Here is a 27,326-nt window from a genome sequence, read left to right on the forward strand (position 1 = left end):
TCTTTTCTGTCCGTTGATCAGTTATTAAAAATGGTGAGTGAAGCCTACGAATCGGAGTGAATCTGTGCTAACAGTTGACCTAGGGCGGCGGCGGAAAAGTTCCGTAAGTTTTACCTCTCACGAACCCCAAGCACCGAAAGCGAAGCGATTACCGTATCTAACCCATCCTGCGACAGTTACCCCAAGCACGTCTGGTCTCCAGCCGGTGGTTGGTACGCGCAGCCTGCGAATTGGCGCGCCAACACCCTGATTGCTGGTGTCGTTATGGCCGGAATCGTGGCGGTTACGTGGAAGTTCAGCGCCGGACGAGAGCAATGGGCGCACCGACCTGAGCAAGGGCAGTGGTACGCTAGCCGACAGTATGCTATCCAATTCCATATTGCTAAGATTCTGAGCGAAAGTACTGACAACAGGATTTAGCTGGTCGAAACAGTTGAAGCAGTGGGATGAAGAGGACAAGGGAAATGCGTCAAAGAGCGAATAGAGTCGGATAAAACAACACCGTGTACAAATTTCTGCAACAATACGAATACAACCCGATCCAAGATCAATATCTGGTATCTATGATGTTGTGATGTTGTGATGATGATAATGGTTGCTAATATTTCATTTCACGAAGCTGCCCGGAACATCTCGACTGGGATTGAAAGTAATGAGAAGCCATACCTCGAATCAAGAAGTCTCTAGTTTACCAACATGCTTTTCCCCGGACCAGAGGGTCATTAATTGGGTGTTACTGCTCGTTCCTGAGAGCAAATCAGAGCACTGCTAAATATGCTTATGTGAATCATTATTGCCGTCTAGTTCCCGAGAAGCCGGCTCATATTGGTGGTATCTCGACAGGCTTTACGAAGAACGAAATGTGCTTCAAATTGAAATGAGCTCATTCACGCCTGGGTTTCCCAAATACATTAGTATGTCTCCCGTTATACTAGACGTGAAGAGATGTTAGCCGAACACAAGATATTACAAGACTTTTAGGTATGCTGGGAAGATGTGCATCCTACATGGTAGGCCTCTATTTGATCCTTGTCCTCTTGAAGTGAGCTTAGACTAAATCGACATCGCTGGAACAAGTTTCACCCAAAGCATCAGACGACTGCAACAGTGATCCGTTACAGCCGAACCGACGTGACAATCGTATTAGAGCGGCCAAGACAAGGGCGATGATGATAAAGGACTAAGTAACACACCCTACACAAGAGTAAACCCACTTGACGTCAAGCTCGGAGGTGTTGAAGGTGCCAACTGAGACAGGGTCTCAGAAGACATTGATTGTAACAAAACACCTAATCGAGCTTGGATCATCCATTTGTTCTCAAGAAGCCTGGTGCTAAGCATAAGGAAAGTTACGGCAGATGTAGGTAGCTTGATAAATCATGATGCAAAACTACTACCTCGTTGAGTGTAATTCAGACATAGCCCAGCAGTTCAGTCCCGTTCAGTCTGCCCGAAACTATGCAGGACAACCAATAACAGAAGCATCATGGACAAGTCGGCTGTGAATCATTGGCCATCGGTTCTCTCGCAGAGGAACTGTTGCGTGTTCAAAGACACGCCAACTCAGCCCCCACCATAGCTGGTCTGCAATACCACGGGCAGTCCCCTCAATCTTACTCCATAACAGGTAGACAGTCAGGTACTAAATATCAGGTCCAGGGGTACTTGGGGGCACCAGGATTAAATTGCCTGAGTCCACTTTAAGCCGCTGCCACTGAAGTCACTACCGGCTCTAGGCACAGGTATTTTTCTACAGTTAGGACCGACAGGCCTACCTTAGGTAGGCTGGAGAGGACCCTTGGACAACCTAGACTAAGGTAGGTAGGTACCTACTCACATGAGGGTGCTCCGCTGCTTATGCTTATTGAGGCTCCAAGGCTGTTTTGCGTTGTTGGTCAAGGCAATTTCCCCTCTTTAACACTGATCGATTTGGCAGTATTTGATTGTTTCAAGTTGCTTGATTGAATACTGATTTCAAGCCGACTTTTCTCCCGTTCCTTTCCTTTCCTTTCCTCTTTCCTCTCTTTACGTTGTCTCTGTTGCATGCGGAGACTCGAGTTAGCCATCTTTCAGCTGCTCCGATCTTCTTCCGTGGGTATCGATCGTGTTCCAGAGGTTTGAACCACTGGGCTGCTCTGCACTGTCTCTGCCTTAAACCTTCACCTACACCTACAATCGTTACCTACTACCTACCTTGCCTTACCCTACCTACCTCAGATTATATCTCGCTCAATACCGCTTTTGATCATACGGGCACTGACTGTCAGTGTCTATTCCAACTCAGCTCGTCATTGGCTTGGCACTGCATCACCGTGTTCTTTGCGGGTCGCTTCTCAAGTTATTCGCCACCAGCCTAAGAGCTAGACTAAACGTCAACCAACGGGCGGCATACCACCTTGCATCGATCATATCTATCTCATCGTCTTGATAACCTCGTCTGGCTCTTGTTCCTGGATCGAGCCGGATCATTTCCTCCTTATTTATTACTTCTCTTTAATCCTCCACACGGCCTTTTACCACTCAACCTAGTTTACTCATCTCAACACCTGTTGATCTCAAACGGACCTTCTCACACTTGGTCTCCTACATCACCCAACCTCAATCTTTCGCCTCAACGACATATTGAACTATCCTTCAGTCTGGCTTCGCGCGCCTTTCGCCTCGCCGGCCTTGCTGTCGGCCTTGGTTTGAGTGCCTTGACTGCGTACCAACGCAGCCAAGCGCAGCAGATGTCTTCTCATGCCGACAGGCATGGTCACCTCGACGCGACCGCAGGCCGTGAGGTAGTCTATTGCCACGCCTGCGCCGGGGAATGGTATCGAGATGAGAGTGGACTAACTTGCCCCGAATGTCACGGCGAGATTACAGAGATTGTAGACTTTCCCATGCTGCCATTTCCTATCCAGAATACTAACCACTATGTCCAGATCGATCCCGCAAACGATCCCCGCGACTTTGATCACCACTCCTCTGCCTCCACCTCACCCGAGCATCACCCGTACGATTCAGATCCTGAAGAAGCCGACATAGATGAGCATGCCCAGCATGGCTTTGTGTTCCGAAGGAGCGTCCGAGACGGTCCGAACCACCCACATCATCATGATCCCTCTACTGCGCCAACTTATGAGCGCTTCTGGGATATGCTTAATGGGTTTGGACCTCGAGCACCTGGCGGGAGCGGTTCTTTCCCACCGAGCCCTGGAGAACATGAACAGCCCCAAGGACCAAACTTTGGACCACGCATTCACCGGACGACTTTCACGTCAGGGCCACTAGGCGGAACGACTTCTGTAACAATCGTCTCGGGACCTATCCATGCAACAAGCCGTGGTCCAGCTGGTGCCCCAGGAGGTGAAACATTTCAAGAGTATGCACAATCCCCATTTCAGCTTGCTGAGAGACCTGGCGGCTTGCGAGTCACGGCCATTTCCATGACCATTGGAGCTAACCAGCGTGCCAGTTTCTTTCAGAACATGCTACGCGACATTGTACCGCCACCACACGCTCATAACCATGGCGGCGAGGAAGGCACCGGAGGTCCTCCACCCGGTCTGGCTCGAAGCCTGCAAGATATCCTGAATCTTCTCAATCCAGCAAATGCAATGCATGGTGATGCTGTGTACTCCCAAGAGGCTCTGGATCGGATCATCACTGGGCTCATGGAGGCCAATCCCCAGTCCAACGCCGCCCCTCCAGCTACAGAAGAAGCTCTCAAAAACCTGGAACGAAAACCTGTCGACAAACAAATGTTAGGCTCGGAGGGAAAGGCAGAGTGTACTATTTGCATCGATGAGATGAAGGAGGGGGATATGGCCACATTTTTACCTTGTAACCACTGGTTTCACGAGGAGTGTGTCACCTTGTGGTTAAAGGAGCACAATACTTGCCCCATCTGCCGAACGCCGATCGAAAAGACCGATCGCAGTGGCAACAATAATGGCGGCAATGGAAACAACAATAACAACAACAATGGCGGCGATGGCTCACAATCCCAAGGTCCAACGCCAGGGCCTAACTCTGACCAATCGAATCCGTTTGGAACTCGAGCGTCATTCACGTTTACTCCCAACCAGTGGACACCATTCGATAACCCTCATTCTCACACACGCCCGATGCGGTTCTCGCGACCTCCAAGTCAGAGCCAGAGTCGCCTGAATGAAGCGTTGCGTACTATCTCGAACCGACAACAAGAGAGAGAACGTGAACGTGAGCGTGAACGAGGCGAGACATCGGGATTTAGCTACGACACGTCTCGACTTCAGCGACGAAGCTCACACTCTCCAACAAGTCCAAGAGCGACTGCCCCGAGTGAACATGGCGCTCGTATGAGACAGAGAAGTCCTTCCCAGAGTAGCCGTCGGTCAGCGGCGGACTCGGATCAACAACGTCGACAGAGCAGCCATGGCCCCATTAGCTGGCTCCGCGATAGATTTGGCGGAGGAGGGCCTGGTAACGGACAGCCACGAGAGGAAAGGCGACAGTAGAATCGTCACTCACCAAACTCTGGGGGAATCGCATTGAGGACGATATCAGAAGTCCTGATTCCTCGTCGTTCACTCGCAATGTGGCATGAAGACACTGAGAGGTCTTAGAGGCAGACCTTGGTGAGAGAACGTATTGCTATCATGCCGCCTCGATACACAACGTGCAGTGACTGCAACCAAGTGCCAATTTCTTGACGTATGGCTTCGATGTACAGAATAGAATGGGGTTTAGTTGGTAGGGCACACGGGAATTGGAATTGAGCTACCAGCGGCATTGCTAATTACATAAATGGACGCTAGGGATACCCGATAAAGAATGAAGGCTGATGTTGGGTGCTTTTACTGTGAGCTCGACCCATGTTGGTTGTGTCAATGGATATCAAAGGATTGCATTCCAGACAGCATCTGCTGAGTGTGCCAATGTACACGGCCTCCTGTAAGGGCAATGCTAATGTGTTCGAGTCTATTGGCTGGTTGTTGAGATACCAAGCAACTCTTAAAACTTTTGACCATTAAGCTGTTATGCCATATTGACGCCTCACTTATAATTGTACTTTTAAAATTAGGCAGCGTTTGCAACTTGAACGCATGATTAAGGGAATGACGGACAAGCGATGTTTAATCCCTAGAACAAAGTAATGTATTTCACTATCTCGCTGCATGAATCCAGAAATATCACAACGCTCTTGCGCAGGCTGCTACTGACTCATGTCTCTATCTCTTGGTCTTCTTTGGTCTCATCTTTTGGCTCTTGCTGGTCAGGCTTTCTAGTTTGACCCAGGATGCGTTCCCCAGTTCGGGTCCACGGCGGGCCAGTCTGAGTCCCCAGATTCTGACAGGGAGGACTGGTTTGTTCCGTTTCCAGCAAGGATCTGTGCCCAAGTCGGTTTCGGCTCCGGCTCCTCCTCCGGCTCCTTCTCCAGATTCTTATCCGGCCCCTTCTTCTGATCCTGGCACAAAGGGGGGGGTACATCATGAGGCAGGATCTGGGAGGAGGCCGGTGGGTTTTGGTCTAAACTAGCCTCAGGTATCTCTTCGTTCACAGTAGGAGGTGCGACAACAGCGGGTGTTGGAGCCGTCACCGGTGATGAAATGTTTCCTCTGACTGGTGGTTCAGGAGCATTGCTTCCTCGGACCGAGTGTGTTGGTCCAGGGGAATTTCTGCCTTCACGTGAAGAAATCTCCTGACAGGGCGGGGAAAGCGACTGCCTCTTTCTTGGACACCCTATGTCTTCAGATGGGTGTCTCTTTCTGGGTGACTGTAACTCTTGAGATGCATGTCTCTCTTCAGATACATGCCCTTGCTCTGTAGACCCTACATTTTCGGATGCATGTCTCTCCACTCGGGGCCGTGTGTTTGACGAAGAGCCTGGGTCACTGTCCGACGGCCGAGGCAAATGCGTTACCGTGGTAGATGAAGCTGTAGGCTGAAATTCTTGGGCTTGAGGGTTCAAAGAAGATGGCGCCGACCCTGGTTCCTAATTATTCTGGGGAGAGTTGTCGCCGTTGACCCATATTCTTTCGCACTGCTCAAGTCAACAACTGCAACAAGCTTAAGAGCCATATATGACATAGAACTTACGGCTGCGCAGAATTGAGGTCCTATCAATCCCGCTATAGACCCGGATAGATCACACACGGGGCAGTTGTTGTCCAAAGACCCCATGATGAGTTCGCCGATTGACAAGGTCTCGGGAAGTGAGGGAAAACTCAAAGGCTAATTAATAGTATACAACGAGCGGATGGCTCGGTCTGTGATTCAAGACGGAGCACTACAATAGAGATGGAATACTGTAACCAATACGGTGATAACGAAAGTTGTGATGATAACCACGATGATGCTGAAGTTGGCTCAAGAACGAAAGATAAGTAGTTTGAGGCATCCTGCATAAATATCAAGTCTCAGTCAAGTCTCCGAGTTCTTCAGAGGAAAGCACTAGGCAGCCAGATGACAAAATAAATGGCTCTGATGTTTGCAGATTACCTAGGGAACAGCTACTTCACAGCTGCCTCTCTTTACCAACTACTACCTTACCTAGGTACCTAACGTTTACCTTGTACCAACATACGAATTTGTTAAGGCAGCCATAGCTCAAGAGACAAGAAGGACAACTCCTGAGATTCCATTTTGTCCATTTGTGATTCGCCTGTATCTTTGGACAAACTCATCGGTGCACTGATGTTGGAAGTGCTTGATCAAGCAAAGCTATGTACCTTACCTATTATCCAGTCTCGCTGTGCGGCAACTTGGACGTTTTGCAACTACATGTTTGCTAATGACGGCAAGAAACAAACCTGCCCTTGCTTGCGTCTTTCGAAAAGAAGTTGCTGGAACGTTGCACCAGACATGGCTCTTCAAGCTGGGGGACCGTTGCATTTATACCAAGTTTGTGTTAAGATGAAAAGGAAAGGCTTAATAGAATCAAGTTTAGCCCAGAAGAAAGGGGACTATTTATACCAGTCCCTGAGAAGACTGTCTCTATAGGTATCTTCAGTTTGTCCTTGCTGCCTAGATAGGCTATATACATATCAGGTAGGAAGGCAAACAGCAGATAACTACAAACATAGGTATAGGCAAACCTACCTAGCCAACAGTTTGGGACGTAACGGTTAGTATGATGGAAGGAAGACGCCGAGGTGATTAGGGTTTGAGAAAGAAAGTATAGGTGAGTGAACTAGGCCTCCAGAATAGACGAACAGGTCCGATAAGAACGTGGCAGAATTATAATGCTGAAGTGCTTATGGTGAACATACACTTCCCCGATCACTGACACTCTCGACAAAGCGTCCCAACTGTTAATTACTGCTGCCGTGACCAATAGCTGTTGAAATTAGTATGCTGTCAGGTCACGGTTCTGCGACCGATTCCTCCAATGTCATAAATTAAGTTTACATGATACAAGCAAGAGTTTAGCTAGGAAGACAATGACGTGAGCCGATGTGACCTAAGATCAAAGATCAGACGCAGGGGTATAACTTAAAAGTCTGGACCTCGCCGACTACACACGGAAGATGGATGGGTCTTCTGGACGCCTTGTAACAACGACGATTCTCCAACTAGTCTGTACGGAGCATAGTACCAACGGTCGTGGCCATGGTAGCTTCAGGCGTTCCATGTTGGCAAATTCCGCTGCCGCTGCCAGCGACATTCCAGGTATAATATTGCGAGGTTTCATGGTCTAACGGTTATGACTGGGGATTCTGATTCCGCCAGCGAGGGTTCGACTCCCTCTGAGACCTATTCTTTTGCTCTTGATGATGGCCTGAGCTTGTGCTAGAAGCCATCATCATCACCACCAAGTGAGAGCCGTTAGTGCTGACCATGCAAGGCGCAGCATCCATCTAGAAGCTCACTCAACGAAACAGTCCAGGAATACTTACAGACTGCAGGAACGGGCTTTTCGGCGGTAAATAAACGCCGTTCAAGGTGCCAAGACGGTCGGGAGAAATGATCGACACGCCGACTGTCCGCTTACCGTAGGACAAGCAAGATGTATGTATGTGCGAGCACCAATCGGGGGGACCTGTGAGCGTCGTATTCTGTTGCAATTTCGCATATCCCCTGAAACCAATACCGTTAACTCATTCATTATTCTTCCATAACAAGGGATTTCGGATCATTAAATCAAGCCGTCTCACCGCCTCGGGTTTCGGATCCGGTGCGGGAAGAGTGGGGCACCGGACACGGCCGAGAATTTGATGGAGATGCCGAGGCATAAAAAGCATGAGACAATGCCCAGGATCGACACCAGATAGCAGATAGAAAAGCAAGAGACAAATAGTTCTAGTTAATACTCTAGTCGGTAAACTAAGAACGGATACTATAGTGATCCAGGTAGCTCAACAAAACGTAATGTAATATAATAAACGTACGACTTATTAGTTCATGGCTAGATCCGTCTGTAGGGCTCGTTCTTGTTCAGTTGCAGATGCGATTCCGCCCAGACTAAGTAAGGTACGTACCTAACTTGACCAGGTTCTTGGCGAGTCTAATCTAATGCGTCTCCAGCGATTGGCTTCCGTTCACGGCACTTAGCACAAACGGGGCCGGGTTTGAAGAAACGGAGACGGACGGACGAGACGCGGGAGATTCTGTTAGTCTTGGTTGAGTGAGCATCTCTAGTAATAAAGCCGCAGCAATTGCATACGACGCGTTGCTATGACGTTGTGAGGCGAGCAGGAAAAGGAGTCTGTGTCGTACTGTAACCAGTGACTTTTTAATCTTTACCTATTTAACTATTTCCATTTCCATCCGTTCTGCTCTGCTACTTATTCTGAACCAAAGAAAAGGTGGCCAAGAAACTTTCCACCACTGCAACGCCAAGTCGAATCCGGACTTCTCCTTTGGCTCATATCACATTGTTCACATTTTAGTTACTCAACTATCTTATAAGAACGAATAGCCACGACCCATTCAAGACATCTCCACCTTCTCCTCACCAGACCTCACCAGACGCGACACCGCACAACGCAACGCAAATACAGCATGGCTGAATCTGTGCCTATTCCTGAGCCTCCTGGCTACCCTCTAATTGGAAACTTGGGAGAATTCACATCTAATCCTCTCTCTGACCTGAACCGTCTTGCAGATACATACGGTAATTAATTGACCACAGCCAACTAACTCATTGACCGCCGCTGATTCCCCCCTCAGGCCCCATTTTCAGATTACGTCTTGGAGCCAAGGCTCCCATTTTCGTCTCTTCCAATTCATTGATCAACGAGGTTTGCGACGAGAAGCGGTTTAAGAAGACACTAAAGTCTGCTCTCAGCGTAAGTAGGAGAAACCAAACCAGCAATTGAACTTTACTGACCCTTGACAGCAAGTTCGAGAGGGTGTTCACGATGGCCTCTTCACAGCATTCGAGGATGAGCCCAATTGGGGGAAAGCTCACAGAATTCTAGTACCGGCTTTTGGCCCTTTGAGTATAAGAGGAATGTTTCCAGAAATGCACGACATCGCTACCCAATTGTGTATGAAGTTTGCTCGTCATGGTCCTCGGACACCAATTGATGCGAGCGACAACTTTACTCGTCTAGGTACGCAAAGCATTGGGTCTTTAACATGCTCATCACTAACAATTACCAGCCCTGGACACTCTGGCTCTCTGCGCCATGGATTTCCGCTTCAACTCATATTACAAAGAGGAACTGCACCCATTCATCGAAGCCATGGGCGATTTCCTTACAGAGTCCGGAAACAGAAACCGACGGCCTCCATTTGCGCCCAACTTTCTCTATCGTGCAGCAAACGAGAAGTTCTACAATGACATTGCATTGATGAAGTCAGTAGCCGATGAAGTTGTCGCTGCACGAAAGGCGAGCCCTAGCGATAGGAAGGATCTGCTCGCTGCTATGCTTAACGGCGTTGATCCTCAGACGGGAGAGAAGTTGTCCGACGAGAACATTACCAACCAACTCATCACATTCCTTATCGCTGGCCACGAAACCACTTCTGGTACCCTATCTTTCGCCATGTATCAGCTTCTCAAGAACCCCGAAGTATACAGCAAGGTCCAGAAAGAAGTCGACCAAGTTGTTGGCCGTGGTCCCGTCTTGGTTGAGCATCTCACCAAGCTCCCCTACATAAGCGCTGTTTTGAGAGAGACCCTCCGAGTCAACTCTCCTATTAGTGCCTTTGGTCTCGAGGCCATCGAAGATACCTTCCTCGGGGGCAAGTTTCTCGTCAAGAAGGGTGAAGTTGTCACTGCTCTTCTGTCTCGGGCCCACGTTGACCCTGCCGTATATGGTGACGATGCTGACAAGTTCATACCCGAGCGGATGCTTGATGATGAATTTGCGAGACTTAACAAGGAGTACCCCAACTGCTGGAAGCCTTTTGGAAACGGAAAGCGAGCCTGTATTGGACGTCCTTTTGCCTGGCAAGAGTCTCTTCTCGCCATGGTCGTTCTCTTCCAGAACTTCAACTTCACCATGACGGATCCCAACTACGCTTTGGAGATTCAGCAGACGCTGACTATCAAGCCCGCACACTTCTACATCAACGCTACCCTACGACATGGCATGACCCCAACCGAGCTAGAGCATGTTCTGGCAGGAAGTGGAGGCACCAGCTCTTCAAATCACAATATTAGATCCGCCGCAAATTCAGATGTCAAGGCCGGCAGAGGCAAGCCTATGGCTATTTTCTACGGTTCAAACAGTGGTACCTGCGAGGCTCTCGCCAACAGACTCGCCTCTGATGCTCCTAGCCGCGGCTTCAGCGCAACAACAGTCGGTCCTCTCGATCAGGCCAAGCAGAATCTTCCTGAAGACCGCCCCGTTGTCATAGTCACTGCATCGTACGAAGGGCAACCCCCTTCCAACGCTGCCCACTTCATTAAGTGGATGGAGGATTTGGATGGTAACGAGATGGAAAAGGTGTCGTTCGCTGTTTTTGCGTGTGGTCATCACGATTGGGTTGAGACATTCCACAGAATCCCCAAACTTGTTGACTCTACTCTTGAGAAGCGTGGCGGTACTCGCCTCGTTCCCATGGGTAGTGCAGACGCTGCCACAAGTGACATGTTTAGCGATTTTGAAGCCTGGGAGGATACTGTCCTCTGGCCAGGGCTGAAGGAGAAATACAAGATCTCCGATGATGAGTCAGGCGGCCAGAAGGGCCTGTTGGTTGAGGTTTCGACGCCACGAAAGACGAGTCTCCGTCAAGATGTCGAAGAAGCGTTGGTGGTTGCCGAGAAGACTCTCACCAAGTCAGGCCCCCCTAAGAAGCATATTGAGATTCAACTTCCCTCAGCCATGACCTACAAGGCCGGCGATTATCTTGCTATCCTTCCCCTCAACCCGAGGTCGACTGTGGCGCGATTGTTCCGGCGATTCTCTCTGGCCTGGGATTCTTTCCTGAAGATCCAGTCAGAGGGACCTACTACACTGCCTACCAACGTCGCCATTTCTGCTTTCGATGTGTTTAGTGCATATGTTGAACTATCACAGCCTGCTACAAAGAGGGTATGTTATCTTATTACTGTTGTCCAGTACTGACTAACCTTTGCAGAACATCCTTGCTCTTGCTGAGGCGACTGAAGACAAGACCACCATCCAGGAACTCGAGAGACTTGCTGGGGATGCTTATCAAGCTGAGATCTCGCCAAAGAGAGTTTCAGTTTTGGATCTTCTTGAGAAGTTTCCTGCTGTAGCTCTCCCTATCAGCTCCTACTTGGCCATGCTCCCTCCCATGAGAGTCCGACAATAGTAAGCTCCCTTCCCTCCTCGCCGCCTACCGATACTAACGAGACAGCTCCATCTCTTCCTCACCTTTTGCGGACCCCTCCAAACTCACCCTCACATACTCCCTACTCGACGCCCCTTCGCTCTCTGGACAAGGCCGCCATGTCGGTGTCGCCACAAACTTCCTGTCGCATCTCACTGCTGGCGACAAACTCCACGTCTCAGTCCGCGCCTCCAGCGAAGCCTTTCACCTTCCCAGTGACGCCGAGAAGACTCCCATCATCTGTGTCGCCGCTGGAACTGGACTGGCGCCCTTCCGCGGCTTCATCCAAGAACGTGCTGCTATGCTTGCCGCAGGTCGAACTCTCGCACCAGCTCTTCTATTCTTCGGATGTCGCAACCCAGAGGTCGATGACCTATACGCCGAGGAGTTTGAACGCTGGGAAAAGATGGGTGCTGTAGATGTGCGACGTGCGTATTCGCGGGCCACTGACAAGTCTGAGGGATGCAAGTATGTACAGGATCGTGTCTATCATGACCGCGCGGATGTCTTCAAGGTGTGGGATCAGGGAGCCAAGGTATTCATCTGCGGAAGCCGTGAAATTGGCAAAGCAGTTGAGGATGTTTGTGTCCGTCTCGCCATCGAGAAGGCTCAGCAGAATGGCAAGGATGTTACTGAAGAAATGGCACAGGCTTGGTTTGAGAGGAGTAGGAATGAGCGTTTCGCTACGGATGTTTTCGATTAGAAGCATGAATGAAGAGCCTGGTGTATATTAATCTTCAGTAGTTTTCTTTTTGTCGTCGTTTTTTCATTTTTTTTTTTTTTTCATCTTTATTCAAGTGCTTCCTATACAATAATGTGTGCCACAACGATATACCGGATACAATGCCTTAAATTGGTCTCTTCGGATGTGAATATAGAATAATGGCGAGTTTTCCTTGCGAAAAGCCGATTATTGAGTGTTCTGTGCAGCATCTCGTCTTGAGTCCTGACCTACCTACCAGTTAGACATGAAGTGAATGATCTACATCTCGCTCGGGACAAACTACCCGATGCTAAGCTTCTGAAACCTGGATAGCTCAAATGTTGGCAGATATGAGATGCAGCTGTCAATGCACTACGGGGAAACCACGCGATATGCCAATTAGAGAGTCCCTTAAGACAAGGGTAGTAGTCAGGGAAATGGTTAATTAAATTAGCTTGAAACACGGAACAAAGGCTGATCGATTATCACGGAATTCGTAACGGACGGTCAGGATGAAAGCTACAGCTTCTGACGTCATATGCTCTGATAGCTGCTGGGATCAGCTAGGTAATTAATGTGCCCTGTATAGGTAGGTAGTAGGAAAAGCTTGACCTTCCTCCTTATTTTAGAGTTACAAAGCAAGCTTTTCCTTGTCGCTGCTTGATCAATTGGCAAAGGCATTAGAACGGAAACCAAAAAGCTTCATAGTGAAAATGACACAAGTCAATTGGTGCATCTCCTTTCAGCCCTGTGCGTACCATTACGTGTATGTGCGGGTCATGACGGATGCCGCGATCTTGGCATCGGCCTGTGACAGTCCCTGCTATCCTGAATTGTCGTCCTCGTAGGTCCCTCCCTAGTCGAGCTGGGCCTATTGTTAGAAGCCCCCCAAGAGATTTGCGCGCCGTGTTCGCCGGCTTGGCACTGTTTTCCTGTCTAGGCTGTCTTTGATGTGAAGGTTCTGCTTGGTCGATGACATCGCCAGTTGCAAAAAGTTCTCCTCGTCTCACCAAAGGAAAAAGGCTTGACCAGGCCATGCCAGATGCTTTGTCGCGTGCCCAGTTTAGCCAAGACTGTGACAAGCAAGCCATTACTATTACCATTGAGAAACTGCCAAAAGCATTGTCACCCTCGTAATTCTGCTTCTTCCATTTCCTCTCTCTCTCTCTCTCCCTCTCTTCTCTTCTCTTCTTTCTGACTGCCCCTCCGATTGCTTTCGTGCTTACTTCCCCTCATCTCACCCCTCATCCTCTTCCGCCCCGATCGATCGATAATCTCCTGCAGAGACCCTGAGGTGACCTGAGCGCTTTGCTTTCTCATTCGACGACCCCTGTGAACTTGCCGTGACTCGCGCCATCCATCATGGCGGATCACAAGAAGCATGAGAGCTCTGGCTCAATGAGTTCCATGTTGGACAAGCTCAAGTTGAGCGATGGCTTACACGATGCAAAAGTTCATCTCGTCCACCAAAAGTTTGTGACTCGTACTCAATCACAATGACTCGTCACTGATTTCGAGTCTCCAGGCACAAGATTGGTAAATTAGCAAATCTGGTATGACGCGCCCTGTTCTGTTGGTGGTGTCGTATTGCATTGCGTCGCATCAGAGCCGTGAAATGAGACAAGACAGACGCAGACGAAAACAGTAACTTACATATGCGTAGTTCAACAAAAACCACAGACATGATGAAGAACATGAGCAGCGGTGTGACGACAAGCGAACTTCCATCGCCGAGCAGAACCGCTTCAAATCTTATTTCCCAATGCGCGCTGGCAACCACGTCAAGTGGTATGTAGATGGCCGAGATTACTTCTGGGCTGTGTCCATTGCTCTCGAGCAAGCTAAAGAATCCATCTACATCGCCGACTGGTGGCTGTCACCAGAGCTATTCCTCCGCCGACCCCCATACGCCGCGCAAGAATACAGACTGGACAAATTGATCAAGAGAAAGGCAGAAGAGGGTGTCCAGATTTATGTTTGTGTCTATAAGGAAGTTGAGCAGGCCTTGACTTGCAACTCGGCTCATACCAAGCATGCGCTGAGGAGGTGGGTTGAGCAGTTGACTTGTGTACGTCATAAGCTGACTTTGACAGGCTTTGCCCCAAGGGCTCTCCTGGTTATGGAAATATCCATGTTGGCCGTCATCCCGATCACAATGTCTTTGAGAACTTTGGGTGAGTGTATTTACAAAGGGCGCAGGAGTTGGCGACCCATCCACATACCCCCATCAAGACATCTACTGATGACGCGATAGCGATATGACATGGTACTGGGCACATCACGAGAAGTTCATTGTCATCGACTACGAAATAGCATTCGTCGGAGGCCTAGATCTATGCTTCGGACGATGGGATAATCACCAACACCCTCTGTCAGATATTCATCCTACCAACGTTCAAGATGAAATCTGGCCAGGACAAGACTTTAATAATAACAGAGTCATGGACTTCCAGAATGTGTCTTCTTGGCAAGATAACGAGCTAAGCAAAGCAGATTATGGTCGTATGCCGTGGCATGATGTCGCAATGTGTATCCAAGGTGAGTTAGCATCAGACACCAAGCTTCAAGACAAAGACATCAATTTCTAACGTTCCTGACGGCCCTACGGTTTATGATGTAGCTGAGAATTTTGTGTTGCGATGGAATTTCGTCAAACGTGACAAATATAAGAGAGACGAAAGATTCGACTGGTTGGTGTTGGAGAACAGGGAGAATGAAGATGAGGACCTAATTGGCGTACAACGTCCGAAGCACCCTGTCGGAGAATACGTTAAGCATCCTTATACTCCTCTAAGCACTAAAAATCTTGAGAACAGGGGCACAGTCAACTGCCAGCTCGTCCGATCAAGCGCCGACTGGAGCAGCGGTATCTTGACCGACCACTCCATTCAGAACGCATATATTGAGATCATTTCCAAGGCCCAGCACTACGTTTATATCGAGAACCAGTTCTTTATCACTGCCACAGGCGATCAACAAGCTCCGATCAAGAATACTATTGGTCGCGCGATTGTCGATGCCGTTGTGAGGGCCGCAAAAGAGGGTCGCAAATTCCGCGTCATCGTGCTTATTCCTGCTATTCCTGGATTTGCTGGGGATCTCAGAGAGCAAGCTGCTACGGGCACGCGAGCTATTATGGATTACCAGTACAAGTCTATTTGCCGGGGTGAGCACTCTATCTTTGGGCAATGCCGCGCTGCGGGCGTAGACCCGGAGAAATACATTTTCTTCTTCAACTTGCGATCTTACGATCGTCTTAACAAGACTCCTGCTATCATCAAGGCTGAGAAGGAGACTGGTATCAGCTACCAACAGGTGCAGCGTGCAGAAGCTGAGGAGATCATGGGTGAAGGTATTCACGGCTCTTATGACCCTGAGGATAGTGAGGGCGATGAACACATGCGTGGCGACAAAAAGCAGAAGGAGCTTGATGAGGATATTAAGAAAACCATGGAGGCACGAAAGAAGTTTGAGGCTGCGATGCCCAAGGAGGAAGTTCACACAACTTCTTCTGTTGCACACCATGCTATGGCTGGTACTGGCGAAGGCTTAAAGGGCGAGTCTTGGTTTGAGGAGGATCCTGAGTCAGAGATCAAGAACTGGATTCAGGAGGAGCTTTACATCCACGGTAAATTGCTGCTGGTCGATGACAGAATTGCCATTTGCGGAAGCAGTAACCTTAACGATCGAAGTCAATTGGGTGACCACGACAGTGAGCTCAGTGTTGTCATGGAGGACACACGCCTCATCCCCAGTACCATGGATGGAAAGCCCTTCGAAGCAGGTTATCACGCAGCAACTCTCCGTCGATATCTCTGGCGTGAGCACATGGGTCTCTTACCCCCCCAACCCCACGATGCTTCGCAGGACATCAACGCCATGCCCCCAAGCGTCAACCCCAACAATGATATCTACGACCAAGATGAGAGCTACAAGTTTGTTGAAGATCCTCTCAGCGACGAACTCTGGGAGAAGTGGACGAGCCAGGCAGACAAGAACACCGAGCTATTCCGCCACTTATTCCACGCTGATCCAGATGACCATATCAGGACTTTCGATGATTATGATCGATATCTTCCTCCGCGCGGCGTCAAACCTGGTCATATCTTCGACCAGTTCATGCCCCCCGAAGACGCCAGAGAGAAGCTGTCGCAAATCAAGGGTCATTTGGTTTGGTTCCCCTTGCGCTTCCTTGAAGATGCTGAGATGGCGGAGTGGGGATTGCAGGTCAATTCTGTGACTGAGTCTATTTACACGTAATTGGATGACTTATGTGATAATGTTTTGGCGTTGATAGTTTAATGATAACGTACACATGATATGAATCACTGTTATTTTGTTCATGGTAACACCCTTGCCTTGTAGGTACCTAGGTAAGATGCGTCGTCAGCTACCAAAGTCAACACAACACCACAGAAGACAGATACTTAGCTGGCTTTGATGATTCAAAGGCATTTCATTTCAGAGCGGACCCATACACTCAGGGTGTATTTTAATTTCACATACTTTCTTCATAGAACCATTTCTTTTCTAGTCTCGACTGAGAGTCTTACCATGTCGTACTATAAATTGAGCCTCTCGTCTATATCCTCCGCCCTGATCAACGTGGGACATTGTGGGGTTTGAGGCGGTCTCGACGGAACAACTAAATCGAGCCCCGAAACACAGTGCGGAGTGTGAGTGTTTTCATTTGACCCTTTGATGCAGGTCTCATGAAAACCGTGTTATTTGGATGACGGGTGATCCTTTGATGACTCTATAGGAGCCCTATCAATACCTTCAACCCGCTACACCCTTCAGAGGTATCTCAGAATACTGCTTGGCTCTGTTATCCCCTGTTTCAGCTGCACGCACCAGCTTTATCTTATCTATCTACACTGTACGAATGCCCCTCCTTCACCGTCTCGAGCCCCTCACTAGGTCCCCTGAGCTAGACCCCTCCTGTATTGCTCCCTGTCTAAACCTAAGGTACCTACCCGCAAAGGGACAGCTCAGCTTGACCGCTTCAACGTTCAACAACACCTCATCGTTTTTAACTCTTCTCTTCCCGCCAAACACTTTCTCATCCTCTTCTCCATTCACTTCTCCATCATCAATCATCATGTCTGCTGTCTATCCTCCCGGTGGTACTATCGTCCAGTCGCTCAAGCGAACCTTCGCCGACGTCCCTGTCGATGAGGCCAACGGCAATGCTGTCTCTACCGTTGAGTTCCTTGAGGCTTCTGAGTCTCTGACCACCATCTTTGGTACGGCGTTGTCTTGAGGTTTTGCTCAGAAGTCAATGACTAACTATGCCTACAGATGCCATTGGTGGTGTTGCTTTCGGTCCCGTTAAGAAGGATATCCTTGGCAACGTCGAGGTTCGTCACTCATACCCCTTTTCATCGCGCGACAGCATCCGCGACGTATTGTTTCCGTCGAATAAATCTGACAGCTACCTACAGAAGCTCCGTGCTCGCCACGCCGCTGCTCCCGCCGAGTCCGCTACCGTCCAGGACCTTGTCCGTAACGAGCTCAAGACTGGCAAGCACACTGCCACCGAGGGCTGCCTCTGGCTCGTCCGGTACGAACAATCCTTCCCGAGCATGCCTCCCATTAGCTAACAACTTCAGTGGTCTTGACTTCACCAAGCAGGGCCTCGAGCACAACGTTCAAAACCCCTCCGTCGAGCTCTCCGAATCCTTCCGCGACGCATATGGCAACACTCTGAAGCCTCACCACAGCTTCATGGTCAAGCCCATCTTCAGCGCTGCCATGTCCGCTGTTCCCTACCGAAAGGACTTCTACGCCAAGCTTGGTGACAACCCTGAGAAGGTCCAGGTCGATCTCGAGGCTTATCTTGCTTCCTTCTCCAAGGTCGTCGCCATCCTCAAGGAATTTATCAACAGCAAGGAGGCCAAGTGGTAAAGAAATTCATGATGTACGAGAAATGTTAGCGTATCAGCCTGCGACTCGGACAGAGCTGGTGACGAATATGTTACGTGTTGGAGAAAACGGCTTGATTGATGAGAAAGCTTGCATCATCGAGAAGCTATCCTACAGAATATGTCAGACAGACTGCGATAGTAATAACTGCAGTCTCAGATTACAATAACGAGAACGAATATACATGCATGACCATACATTCGATGTTTGGTTGTTGTTCTGATGATGCTTACCCTAGACCCAATACGCGGAGTTAGACCAACTGATGAGTGTATTATACAGGCTAATTGTTAAGTTTATCATGTGCTTTCAACTGGCCTGAGTGGTCCATCGAGTCGGATTTCATACTCAGTCACTCTTGAGTGAACCATAAACTCCCCGTCAGTGACATAATTTCTCAACGGTCAACACTTCACCTCAAACACGACTCGTTCCAAAGACTTGGCATTAAGCAAACATAACTTCAATACTTCATTGTCAAGCCACATCAAATTCTGAGAACCGCCACAGACCTTCACCATATGGCTTATACTTTGTGTCATAACCATCAAGAGATCGCCATGATCACGTCCCAGATCGCCTGAGCCACATCGGCACTTCGGAGCCGAGCACACCACCCAACGGCCGAACGCTATGTCTGTTTGACGGCATGGGAAAGTCTTAAAAAGCCGATCTTGGGGTCTAGTAAAGTGTGGCGACGGGCGTTTAAGAATTTGAAGCTTATGATGGCGCTGAGTGAGACGGCGGTGGATGCTGCTTATCCTGGCCAGGTACTTAAAGTTAGCTAATTAGTTAGTTGATGACAATTCTTTCAATCTTGGCATTCTGATTAAAAAGCTACAAATATCGTGATTTTGTGATCTATTTGAACGTGAAATGCTCGCCTGATAATTCCGTCATGGGTAAACGCGATGCCGGAGTCCGATATATTTCCCCCGGGATCCTCGGGCCCTCTGGATCGCGAAAGAATCTCGGCGTATTGACAAAACCCCGACGGAATGTTTCACTGTTTTGACTCTCAGTCACAAGCTCAGTCGACAACACAATGCGTCTCACAGAGACTCGCTATTCGTGAATATAGACGCAGAGACAAGCAGCTGACCAAGGATCCCCGCACAACGTTTGTAAGGCGAAGCTAGTCTAAGCTGAGAGTCCCTTGATGCATGTTTTCACTATTGTGATTAAGTTCAAGTGTAGGTATATCAACCAATTGGCGTGGGCTTGTGAAAATGCCACATGTTTACGACCTGGCCAATGCTGGGAACTCCGACGCTTCCGGAGATGGAACCCTTAAACCAGACGCTATTGTCAAGTACCTTTTCCGTTGCTCGAAGTACCTGGTTCCCAGTCTTAATTTACACCTGGGGTGGAAACGACCGAAAGCAGCAATACCGAAGGTTGTTCTTTTTGACAGGGCTGGGAATGCTTGTCTTGGATTAAGTTGGCTTACACGCTTGGTAGTAGCCGGATCATGATCTTGACAAGAACCAAGAGCCTGATGCTGGCTTTTGCACTGCCACCCGTTCCTGGATCGTTATCTCGGGAAATCTGTTTTATTTATGTCTGTATATGTGAAGCATTTTATTTCGCTCAAAACCGATCTTGTCCAACCAATGCCCTGCTTCTCATATGTTGCCAGGTCTTGTCTCATTAATCGCATCATGCGCCGCGCTAGGATGAAAGAAAAAGGAAACAACCAAGTGCAGCAAAGAAATAAAAATCGAACCCTCAAGAATCAAGAACCCTACTAGGGGCAACTACTTCCCAGACCAGGTTTTAAAGGAGAGGTACTTTGGTCGCTTGAGAACCGGCCGCTTCAGTCTCATTGATCGCATGGATTCAGTGTCGGTCTCGCACTTTTGTCCAAACCAACTGGCCATTGTCTCCACGGCTTCTTGATACTCAATGGCAACACTCTCCTTGGGTGACATCGGGGGTGGGCAATCCCATGCGTGTCTCTCTCCTTCGACTATACGCAATGTGAACTTCTTGTTAGCAGCCTTGAGACGATTCGAGAACTTGAGACCTTCAGCGAGGAGCATGTCATACTCGCACAAGACCAAGTGAATAGGAGGAAGCTTCTTTAGCAACTCATCAGGCATCAGCCCAGGGGATAGTCTTGGATCGCAACGTTCCTCGCGAGGAATGATTGGGTAGATGAAGGAAGCGTCGATAAGATCTGTTAGACCCTTGGGTAAGGTAAACTCCGGCTTCGAACATGTAAGCCGTTTTTCCGGACGCGAGATGGTCCAGTCCAGAAGCGGATAATAGAGAGTGATGCCGGCAATCTTTGGAGGCTCTATAGGGAACTTGTAACCCCATCGATCAGGGTCGTTGAGTATGAGCCAACTTGCCAGGGCATTTGTGGCCCCAGCGGAAAACCCCGACAGGATGATACGATCAGGGTCTATGCCGAATTCCGCAGCACGATGCTTGATTTGAAGAACTGCATCCACACAATCCTCGATTGGTGTTGGGAAGGGGCAAGATGGCGCGAGACGATAGTTGACAGTAAAGACAACGGCGTCGAGATTAGCCATGATAGCACCGGCCCAACGGGCATCGTCGGTGCCCTGACCCAGAATCCATCCGCCTCCGTGGAAGTTTATGACGGCAGCCCGGGCACCGAGTGCGGGACGGGGCGGCATCCATACTTCGGCCTTGATCTTAGTCTTGGCGCGGTCGGCGCGGCTAAGATCAGCCTTGGACAGGGTAGCATCGAGCCAGATGTCCTTGGTTGGTGAGGGTGCAGGAGGATCCGTACGATTAGCGATACTGAAACCCAGACTGGCAGCAGAACGAATAGCTTGGGCGCGAGCGATCAGGTACCATCTAGAGCTGGACTCGAGAGGATTCACATAGCCCGGAGGTTCCGGAGTGGTTGGTCGTGACTCAGAGGGGGTGAATTCAGTCTCCATATCAGATGCGAAGAGGGGAGAAGGGAGGGGTCCTAGCCAGCGAACACCAACAACAGCCTATGGGATTATGGCTTTTGGGTGAGACTGCAGATTGCAGCGGGCTAGGATGGGTATGGTAGGGGTCGATAAGGGTTGCCAGGAAAAGACGGCAGAAAGAGAGACTGCAAAGTGAGGAAGCACAATCCAAGCCCAAGCCCAAATCCAAGTCAAGCCAAGACGAGACCCGGCTGTCACGGAGAAGCGGTGGGGAGATTTGTGTGCAACACGTGGTTGACCCAGTACCTAAGGTATGTAGTACAGTACAATAACGGTACAGTACGGTAGGTGTTTCTGTAAGCGCAGTAGAAGACGTAGTAAGGGCAAGGATTGGTTCAGAATTGCTGATCAGAAGGGGTAAAAATAATGATAGCTTGCTGATGTGAGTGCGTCCGTGAGGTTTGATGGGGGGTAAGCAGTTTGAAGTTGTTGACCGTCATTAGTAGTACGTGTCTCGCCTACGAAAGTGGAAAAGCAGGCTATCAAACAGTAGTAATCAAATCACCCACAGACTGAGGTGATTTTGAGATATTGATTATGTGAATGTAAATTAAACGATAAGCAAGTAACACACGACAAGACAACCTTAGACAAAACTGTAAAACCTGGTCAGAACCAACCAAAGTTGTTAGGTGACGTGAGGTTGGAGAGTCAATGCTTATGACGTATTGTCTCCCGCTTAGCCGGGCCATTTTAGTGGTCAATGCGGGAGCGGAACGCCCAAGCGGGGTCTGCTTTTAGAAGGAAAAAGAGAAGAGACGAGAGTCTAGAATTATCAACCACGAAGGAGTCCGTAGATACGAGAATGTTCTCTTGATTTGGCTAGCGACTGTACAGTAATCAACCACAAATTCCGTTTGACCTTTGATTTCATCTGGATTGACGTCAGGTCAGTCACCGACAATCTCTCGTAAACAAACCTGGTCATCAACCCCTGATTCTACCATACTCACCATCCATAGGTCAGTAGGCAGGTTGTAGCCATTACAGAGTCTTGGATGAAATAATATTCAGAAATACAGGTTATAAAACGGACACAAGGACACTGAAACATGAAAATCAACGGTTTGATAGTCGTCAATCGCCGATGGGTTTAGGATATGTCATTAGTCTTGGCTGTATCATCAAGCCAATTCCGGAGCATCTCCACCGAGCTCCAATCACCAGCTCCGTGCGGCCCCGCGCATCCGGGGGCGGGAGAGCCTGAAGAGAGACTGGCGCTGTGAAAATCTACAGCGACCCTTCTGATGTCACGGAATAAGGAATTAACGCCTTGTCCTAAATTTGTATCACACGTTGACGTATCTGGTACTTCTGGCGGTACGTACATAGAGGCATGCCCAGACGGCAAACGGCAATCATCCCTTGCTTGTTTGGGCGCTTCTGGGCGAAACCAAGCTTGCGGCCTGAACGTCTGACGGCAATAAGGCCTTGGCTTTAGACGTGTGTCTGTGGCGTCTTCTTTGACGTGGTACTGTCTTCGTGGCTGAGTGTAATTGATCGACTTGACACATTGACCCTCCAGTAAAACTCTGTACCAATTTTGAGATATTCTGAAATTTTCAAAATTCTGAGAGCCATACATTAAAAAATCGTGACGGAATCAATTACTCGGACTTTGCGCCCTTGGAGGCTCTTACATCCACATGTGCATCCACATGCCACTACCAGGCCCGTTACTCATGGCGTGCCATGCTTGAATCAGCGAAGCCCCATGTCCTAGGGCTACAGTAGGGTGCTAGTGCTAGACCCGAAGCTAAAACCGGCGCTGACTGACCTGTAATTGCAATTGGATCTACCCGTAAATTTCTCGGTACCCTCACGCGCGGAACGAGTTACATGGCAATGCCGAGTCATCTGTCATCCTCAACCTCCACGCCGCGGGTTTATGCACTGGGCCGAGCCCGAAATGGTGGTTGCTAGAGTAAGCGATAGGAATCTGGCAAAGAAGTTTTTTTCCCCTACTTTTCTTCTCACGGCATTGTAAGCAAGTCTTGTCTCCGTGAGGCCGAAAGTGCCGTGGATGCGGACTTCATGTCGGTGGCTACAACTGATATAAACATCGACATTTCCTATTTGGTGTTTCTATTCTCATTCACACCAACCAATACACAAATTAGACATCAACCACCAGCGGACTCAATCCTGATTGACTTCAGCCACATGTCCCCTGATACACTTCCTTCGTCACAGCCACGATCAAATCGAAGATTCGTCCCTGAGTAACGACCAAAAAGGAATCTGAATAACCAAAAGCAGCCCACTCAATCGTCATCGACTCAAGCAAGTATTGCGGAAACAGTCCCTAGCAAGCCAAGTCAGGATATCAAGGATTTTCAAGTGTGGCTGACCCACCGTGCCACACCCTCCATCTTACATAGTTGAGAGCAGTCCAGCCAACCGACCATCCATTTCAGTTTGAGACATCCCCGGCTAAGGGCCGTCATCACAATCAGAACCAAATCACCCCCCAAATCCCCGATCCTTTAACCCCTGTCCTCCGTGCCCTGGTTCCGTCCGCGGCCCTGCGCTACGCGACGCTACCTAACTATGACGGGCATCCTGGTTCCCGTCACATCAGCCTTTGGCATGACACTACCTTCAAAGAATCGTCTAAAAGGATCCACGGCCACCACAAATTCTTCTGCAACTGCCCCTTCGCCTACTACTTCTACCTTTTCTTCCCTCTCTCTCTCTTCACCTAAAACTCCTTCGCGTTTAATCACTTCCTTCACTCCAGCCCCAGTGCAGGTCCCATCGCCCCCACTATCTGCTGTCTCCATAGACTCGGTCCTTTCACAAGCCAAAGCCATAACTCTGACATCATCACCGACGTCGCTCGATATGGCGAGCCCGGAGACCAGCCGGCCTGCTTCAGCAGTGCTGAGCATTGACACAAGACCATCCGCTGCTATTTTGAGTTCGGCTTTCTCGTCACCTCGTTCCGCGTCTCCCTCTAGAACTATTCGCGAAACCATGCGCGATAGCGCCGTTGAACTGCGCAATTCTGCTCGATCTAGTATGGATGGCACAACCACCACCACCAACGGCGCTGTTGTTCCCAGCAGCCGCACTTCTCTCGACAGCGGCCGAACAAGCATGAGCTCTGACTGGCCTGTTCACCCTGGCGAGATCAACACAATTGCACAGCTCGATACTCTGCCCATTGGCACCGAAGTCACTTTCCGAGCCCGTATCGAGACTCAGCGACCCATTTCAAAGGTCCTCGACTTCCTCCTCCTCCGCGACCAGACCCACTCCGTTCAGGGTGTTCTCGCCCGTGATGCCAGTAATGCCGACTTTATCACATGGGTCCGAAAGATCAACCCCGAATCTCTTGTCCAGATCACTGGTACCCTCAAGACCCCTCCCGAGCCGATTCGATCGGCTACACACTCCAATGTTGAGGTCGACGTGGTGTCTGTTCACCTCGTCAACCCCGCTCAAAACCTCCCCTTCAGCAACTACAAGCCGCCAGAGACCCTGCGCAACCGCATGAATGCCCGAATTCTCGATCTCCGACACCCCTCAAACCAGGCGCTTTTCCGTGTGCGCTCAATGGTCTCCCGCATCTTCCGAAACACCCTCGAAGAGCAAGGCTTTGTTGAGATCAACACCCCTAAACTTCAGCCCGCCGCCACTGAAAGCGGTGCTGCTGTCTTCGCTGTAAACTACTTCGGCCGTCGTGCTTTCCTCGCCCAGAGTCCTCAGCTCGCCAAGCAGGAGGCTATCTCTGCCGACTTCGGCCGCGTTTTCGAGATTGGCCCTGTCTTCCGTGCCGAGAACTCCAACACTCACCGTCACTTGACGGAATACACTGGCCTCGATCTTGAAATGGCCATTGACACCGACTATCACGAGGTCATCCAATTCATCGACATTTTCCTCAAGGAAGTCTTCAGAACGGTTTATGCCTCCCGAGAGCTCGAGGTCATTCGCAAAAGATGGCCTAGTGGTGAGTTCAAGTGGCTAGAGGAGACCCTCATCATCCCCTTCAGCGAAGGTATCCAGATGCTCCGTGATGACGGACGCGACGTTGAGGAGGAGGATCTGTCGACTCCCGACGAGATGAGACTTGGCCAGCTTGTGCGCGAAAAGTACGGTACAGACTACTACGTCCTCGACAAGTTCCCTGCCAATGCTCGCCCCTTCTACACTGCCAAGGACCCCGAAGATCCCAAGTGGACTCGATCCTTCGATATCTTCATTCGAGGCCAGGAGATTTGCTCCGGTGGCCAACGTATTCACAACGTCGATGAGCTCCGCGCCAACATGGCTGCCGCTGGCATGGCCGAGGATGGTATGGAGGATTACCTTACCGCTTTTGAGCTGGGGGCTCCTCCCCACGCCGGTGCTGGTCTTGGTCTTGAGCGAATCGTCGCTTGGATGCTTGAGCTTGGCGATGTTCGATATGCATCTTTATTCCACCGTGATCCCAAGTCTCTTCCTACTAAGGCTCCTGGTCTGCCTCACCCCGAGGCTGACACGACCAAACCTCACCACACCGACTCCCCTCCTCCCATCGAGAAACTCATTGCCAACTACGGCGATGCTACCAACACCTCCTGGCTCGATGATCGTTTCCAGATTTGGCGACACTCCACTGGTGCTGCTGTTGGCTGGGTCCAACGCGAGAAGTTTGCTATGATTACTGGTGATCCTCTCTGCGACCGTAGCCAGTACGCTCATGTCATCCGCGACTTTATTCAACACATTACTGTGGACCTCCGATTGACACCTTTCTGGATGCTGGTTTCTTATGAAGTCCAGAAGATTCTCGCCTCTGAACTTAAATGGCGAAGCTTGTCTTGCACCGAGGAGCAGCGTGTCGACGCTGATAAGCACAACAGCGCCCAGATCGATGGCCTCGCTGCCAAGGCTCGCCGCGTTGAACGTGAGGGTGTCAAGATCCATGAGGTCAAGGCTGACGAAGACTTCATCTCTCGTGCTAACCCCGCCATCGAAGCATGGAAGGGCACTCGTAAGGGCAAGGGCAAACAGGTTCACCTTACTGAGGTCCGCCCCTGGATTGACCAGGAGCACCGTCGATACTTTGCTGCCGAGAAGGATGGCAAGGTCATGTCCATGGTCGTTTTGGCCAAGCTTGCTCCTCGCCATGGCTGGCAGGTCAAGTGGGCTCTCGACTTCCCTGGTGCCGTTAACGGCGCCATTGAGGTGCTTGTGAGCTTTGCTCTTCAGAACGTTAGCGGAAAGGTCACCTTTGGCGCTGGTGTTTCCGAGAAGCTTACCCCTGGTGAGCATGTTGGCGGTATTCGTGCCAAGTTCCTTAGTGCCACCTACCGATCCATCGTCGACAGTCTCGGCCTGCGTCGCAAGGCATCATTCCGATCTAAGTTTGGTGCCCTCGGCGAGGAAATTTACATCTGCTATCCCAAGCACGGTGTCGGCCTGCGCGATCTACAGAACGTCATCAAGTTCTTCACCGACTAAACATGATCAGACTATTATCACACCAATCACGTCAATGGTGCCAAGCGAGATACTAGCGAAGGGAAGAGGATGTTTGTTGCGTTTCTTTGAAGATACCATACTTTACAGGAGATTGGAAGTAAGAGGATGCGACGGAATAACGGCCTGTGCTTTTCTTTGTTAACGGAATGGTTTGCTTGTTTAATGACGGCTCTTTTTGGATGGTCATTTTATTTTGTGACAGTCTCGCGTGGCTTATGTTTAAAATTCCCCCTTAGATACCAAACCTGAATGAAATACCCTCTCTAGACGGATCATCTTTTACAGGCTGTGCCTGCTGATGGATATCAATATTACTAGTTACAGAATACAGTTGTCCAAATATCTTGGTCTTCCTCACACCTAGCAACGGGGTAATTGAGAGCTATGCACATGACTCCATGTGGGGTTTTACACATTCGAGTTATTGGGGTCTTGTGGCCGATAACAACCAACCGAGACATGAAACCTATATGGCGCGAAGGCTCAACGCATATGCATGCCCCCCTAACACTGACCAATGTTCATGGTGAAAGCGGAGAGGCCTGCACTGGAATCCT

General features: G+C 49.7%; 7 protein-coding genes across 7 annotated transcripts; 6 read left to right on the forward strand and 1 right to left on the reverse strand.

Moving 5' to 3' along the window:
• Positions 1 to 30: 30 nt before the first annotated feature.
• FSUBG_11785 (uncharacterized protein) lies at positions 31 to 484 on the forward strand (the record flags this gene model as incomplete). The annotated part of the gene is made up of 4 exons (XM_036676504.1): positions 31 to 33; positions 84 to 103; positions 177 to 344; positions 421 to 484. 4 exons carry the CDS (start codon positions 31 to 33, stop codon positions 482 to 484), a joined length of 255 nt encoding a protein of 84 aa, XP_036532728.1.
• Positions 485 to 2,729: 2,245 nt separating this feature from the next.
• FSUBG_11786 (RING finger) lies at positions 2,730 to 4,484 on the forward strand (the record flags this gene model as incomplete). The annotated part of the gene is made up of 1 exon (XM_036676505.1): positions 2,730 to 4,484. The coding sequence occupies one exon, from the start codon at positions 2,730 to 2,732 to the stop codon at positions 4,482 to 4,484; it is 1,755 nt and encodes a 584-aa protein (XP_036532729.1).
• Positions 4,485 to 8,970: 4,486 nt separating this feature from the next.
• Positions 8,971 to 12,418, forward strand: FSUBG_11787 (bifunctional P-450:NADPH-P450 reductase; the record flags this gene model as incomplete). The annotated part of the gene is made up of 6 exons (XM_036676506.1): positions 8,971 to 9,082; positions 9,139 to 9,257; positions 9,308 to 9,524; positions 9,574 to 11,453; positions 11,500 to 11,696; positions 11,743 to 12,418. 6 exons carry the CDS (start codon positions 8,971 to 8,973, stop codon positions 12,416 to 12,418), a joined length of 3,201 nt encoding a protein of 1,066 aa, XP_036532730.1.
• Positions 12,419 to 13,780: 1,362 nt separating this feature from the next.
• On the forward strand, positions 13,781 to 16,678 carry FSUBG_11788 (phospholipase D; the record flags this gene model as incomplete). Its single annotated transcript, XM_036676507.1, has 6 exons — positions 13,781 to 13,890; positions 13,944 to 13,971; positions 14,082 to 14,464; positions 14,512 to 14,592; positions 14,673 to 14,956; positions 15,039 to 16,678. The coding sequence occupies 6 exons, from the start codon at positions 13,781 to 13,783 to the stop codon at positions 16,676 to 16,678; spliced, it is 2,526 nt and encodes an 841-aa protein (XP_036532731.1).
• An 841-nt stretch (positions 16,679 to 17,519) lies between these two features.
• Positions 17,520 to 18,325, forward strand: FSUBG_11789 (het-c2; the record flags this gene model as incomplete). The annotated part of the gene is made up of 3 exons (XM_036676508.1): positions 17,520 to 17,664; positions 17,720 to 17,981; positions 18,031 to 18,325. The coding sequence occupies 3 exons, from the start codon at positions 17,520 to 17,522 to the stop codon at positions 18,323 to 18,325; spliced, it is 702 nt and encodes a 233-aa protein (XP_036532732.1).
• A 1,775-nt stretch (positions 18,326 to 20,100) lies between these two features.
• FSUBG_11790 (arylacetamide deacetylase) lies at positions 20,101 to 21,261 on the reverse strand (the record flags this gene model as incomplete). Its single annotated transcript, XM_036676510.1, has 1 exon — positions 20,101 to 21,261. The coding sequence occupies one exon, from the start codon at positions 21,259 to 21,261 to the stop codon at positions 20,101 to 20,103; it is 1,161 nt and encodes a 386-aa protein (XP_036532733.1).
• Positions 21,262 to 23,847: 2,586 nt separating this feature from the next.
• On the forward strand, positions 23,848 to 26,748 carry FSUBG_11791 (aspartyl-tRNA synthetase; the record flags this gene model as incomplete). Its single annotated transcript, XM_036676511.1, has 1 exon — positions 23,848 to 26,748. One exon carries the CDS (start codon positions 23,848 to 23,850, stop codon positions 26,746 to 26,748), a length of 2,901 nt encoding a protein of 966 aa, XP_036532734.1.
• Between the last annotated feature and the right edge of the window lie 578 nt (positions 26,749 to 27,326).

This window comes from Fusarium subglutinans (assembly GCF_013396075.1).
Source record: "Fusarium subglutinans strain NRRL 66333 chromosome Unknown NRRL66333_c0000234, whole genome shotgun sequence".
Lineage (NCBI taxonomy): Eukaryota > Fungi > Ascomycota > Sordariomycetes > Hypocreales > Nectriaceae > Fusarium > Fusarium subglutinans.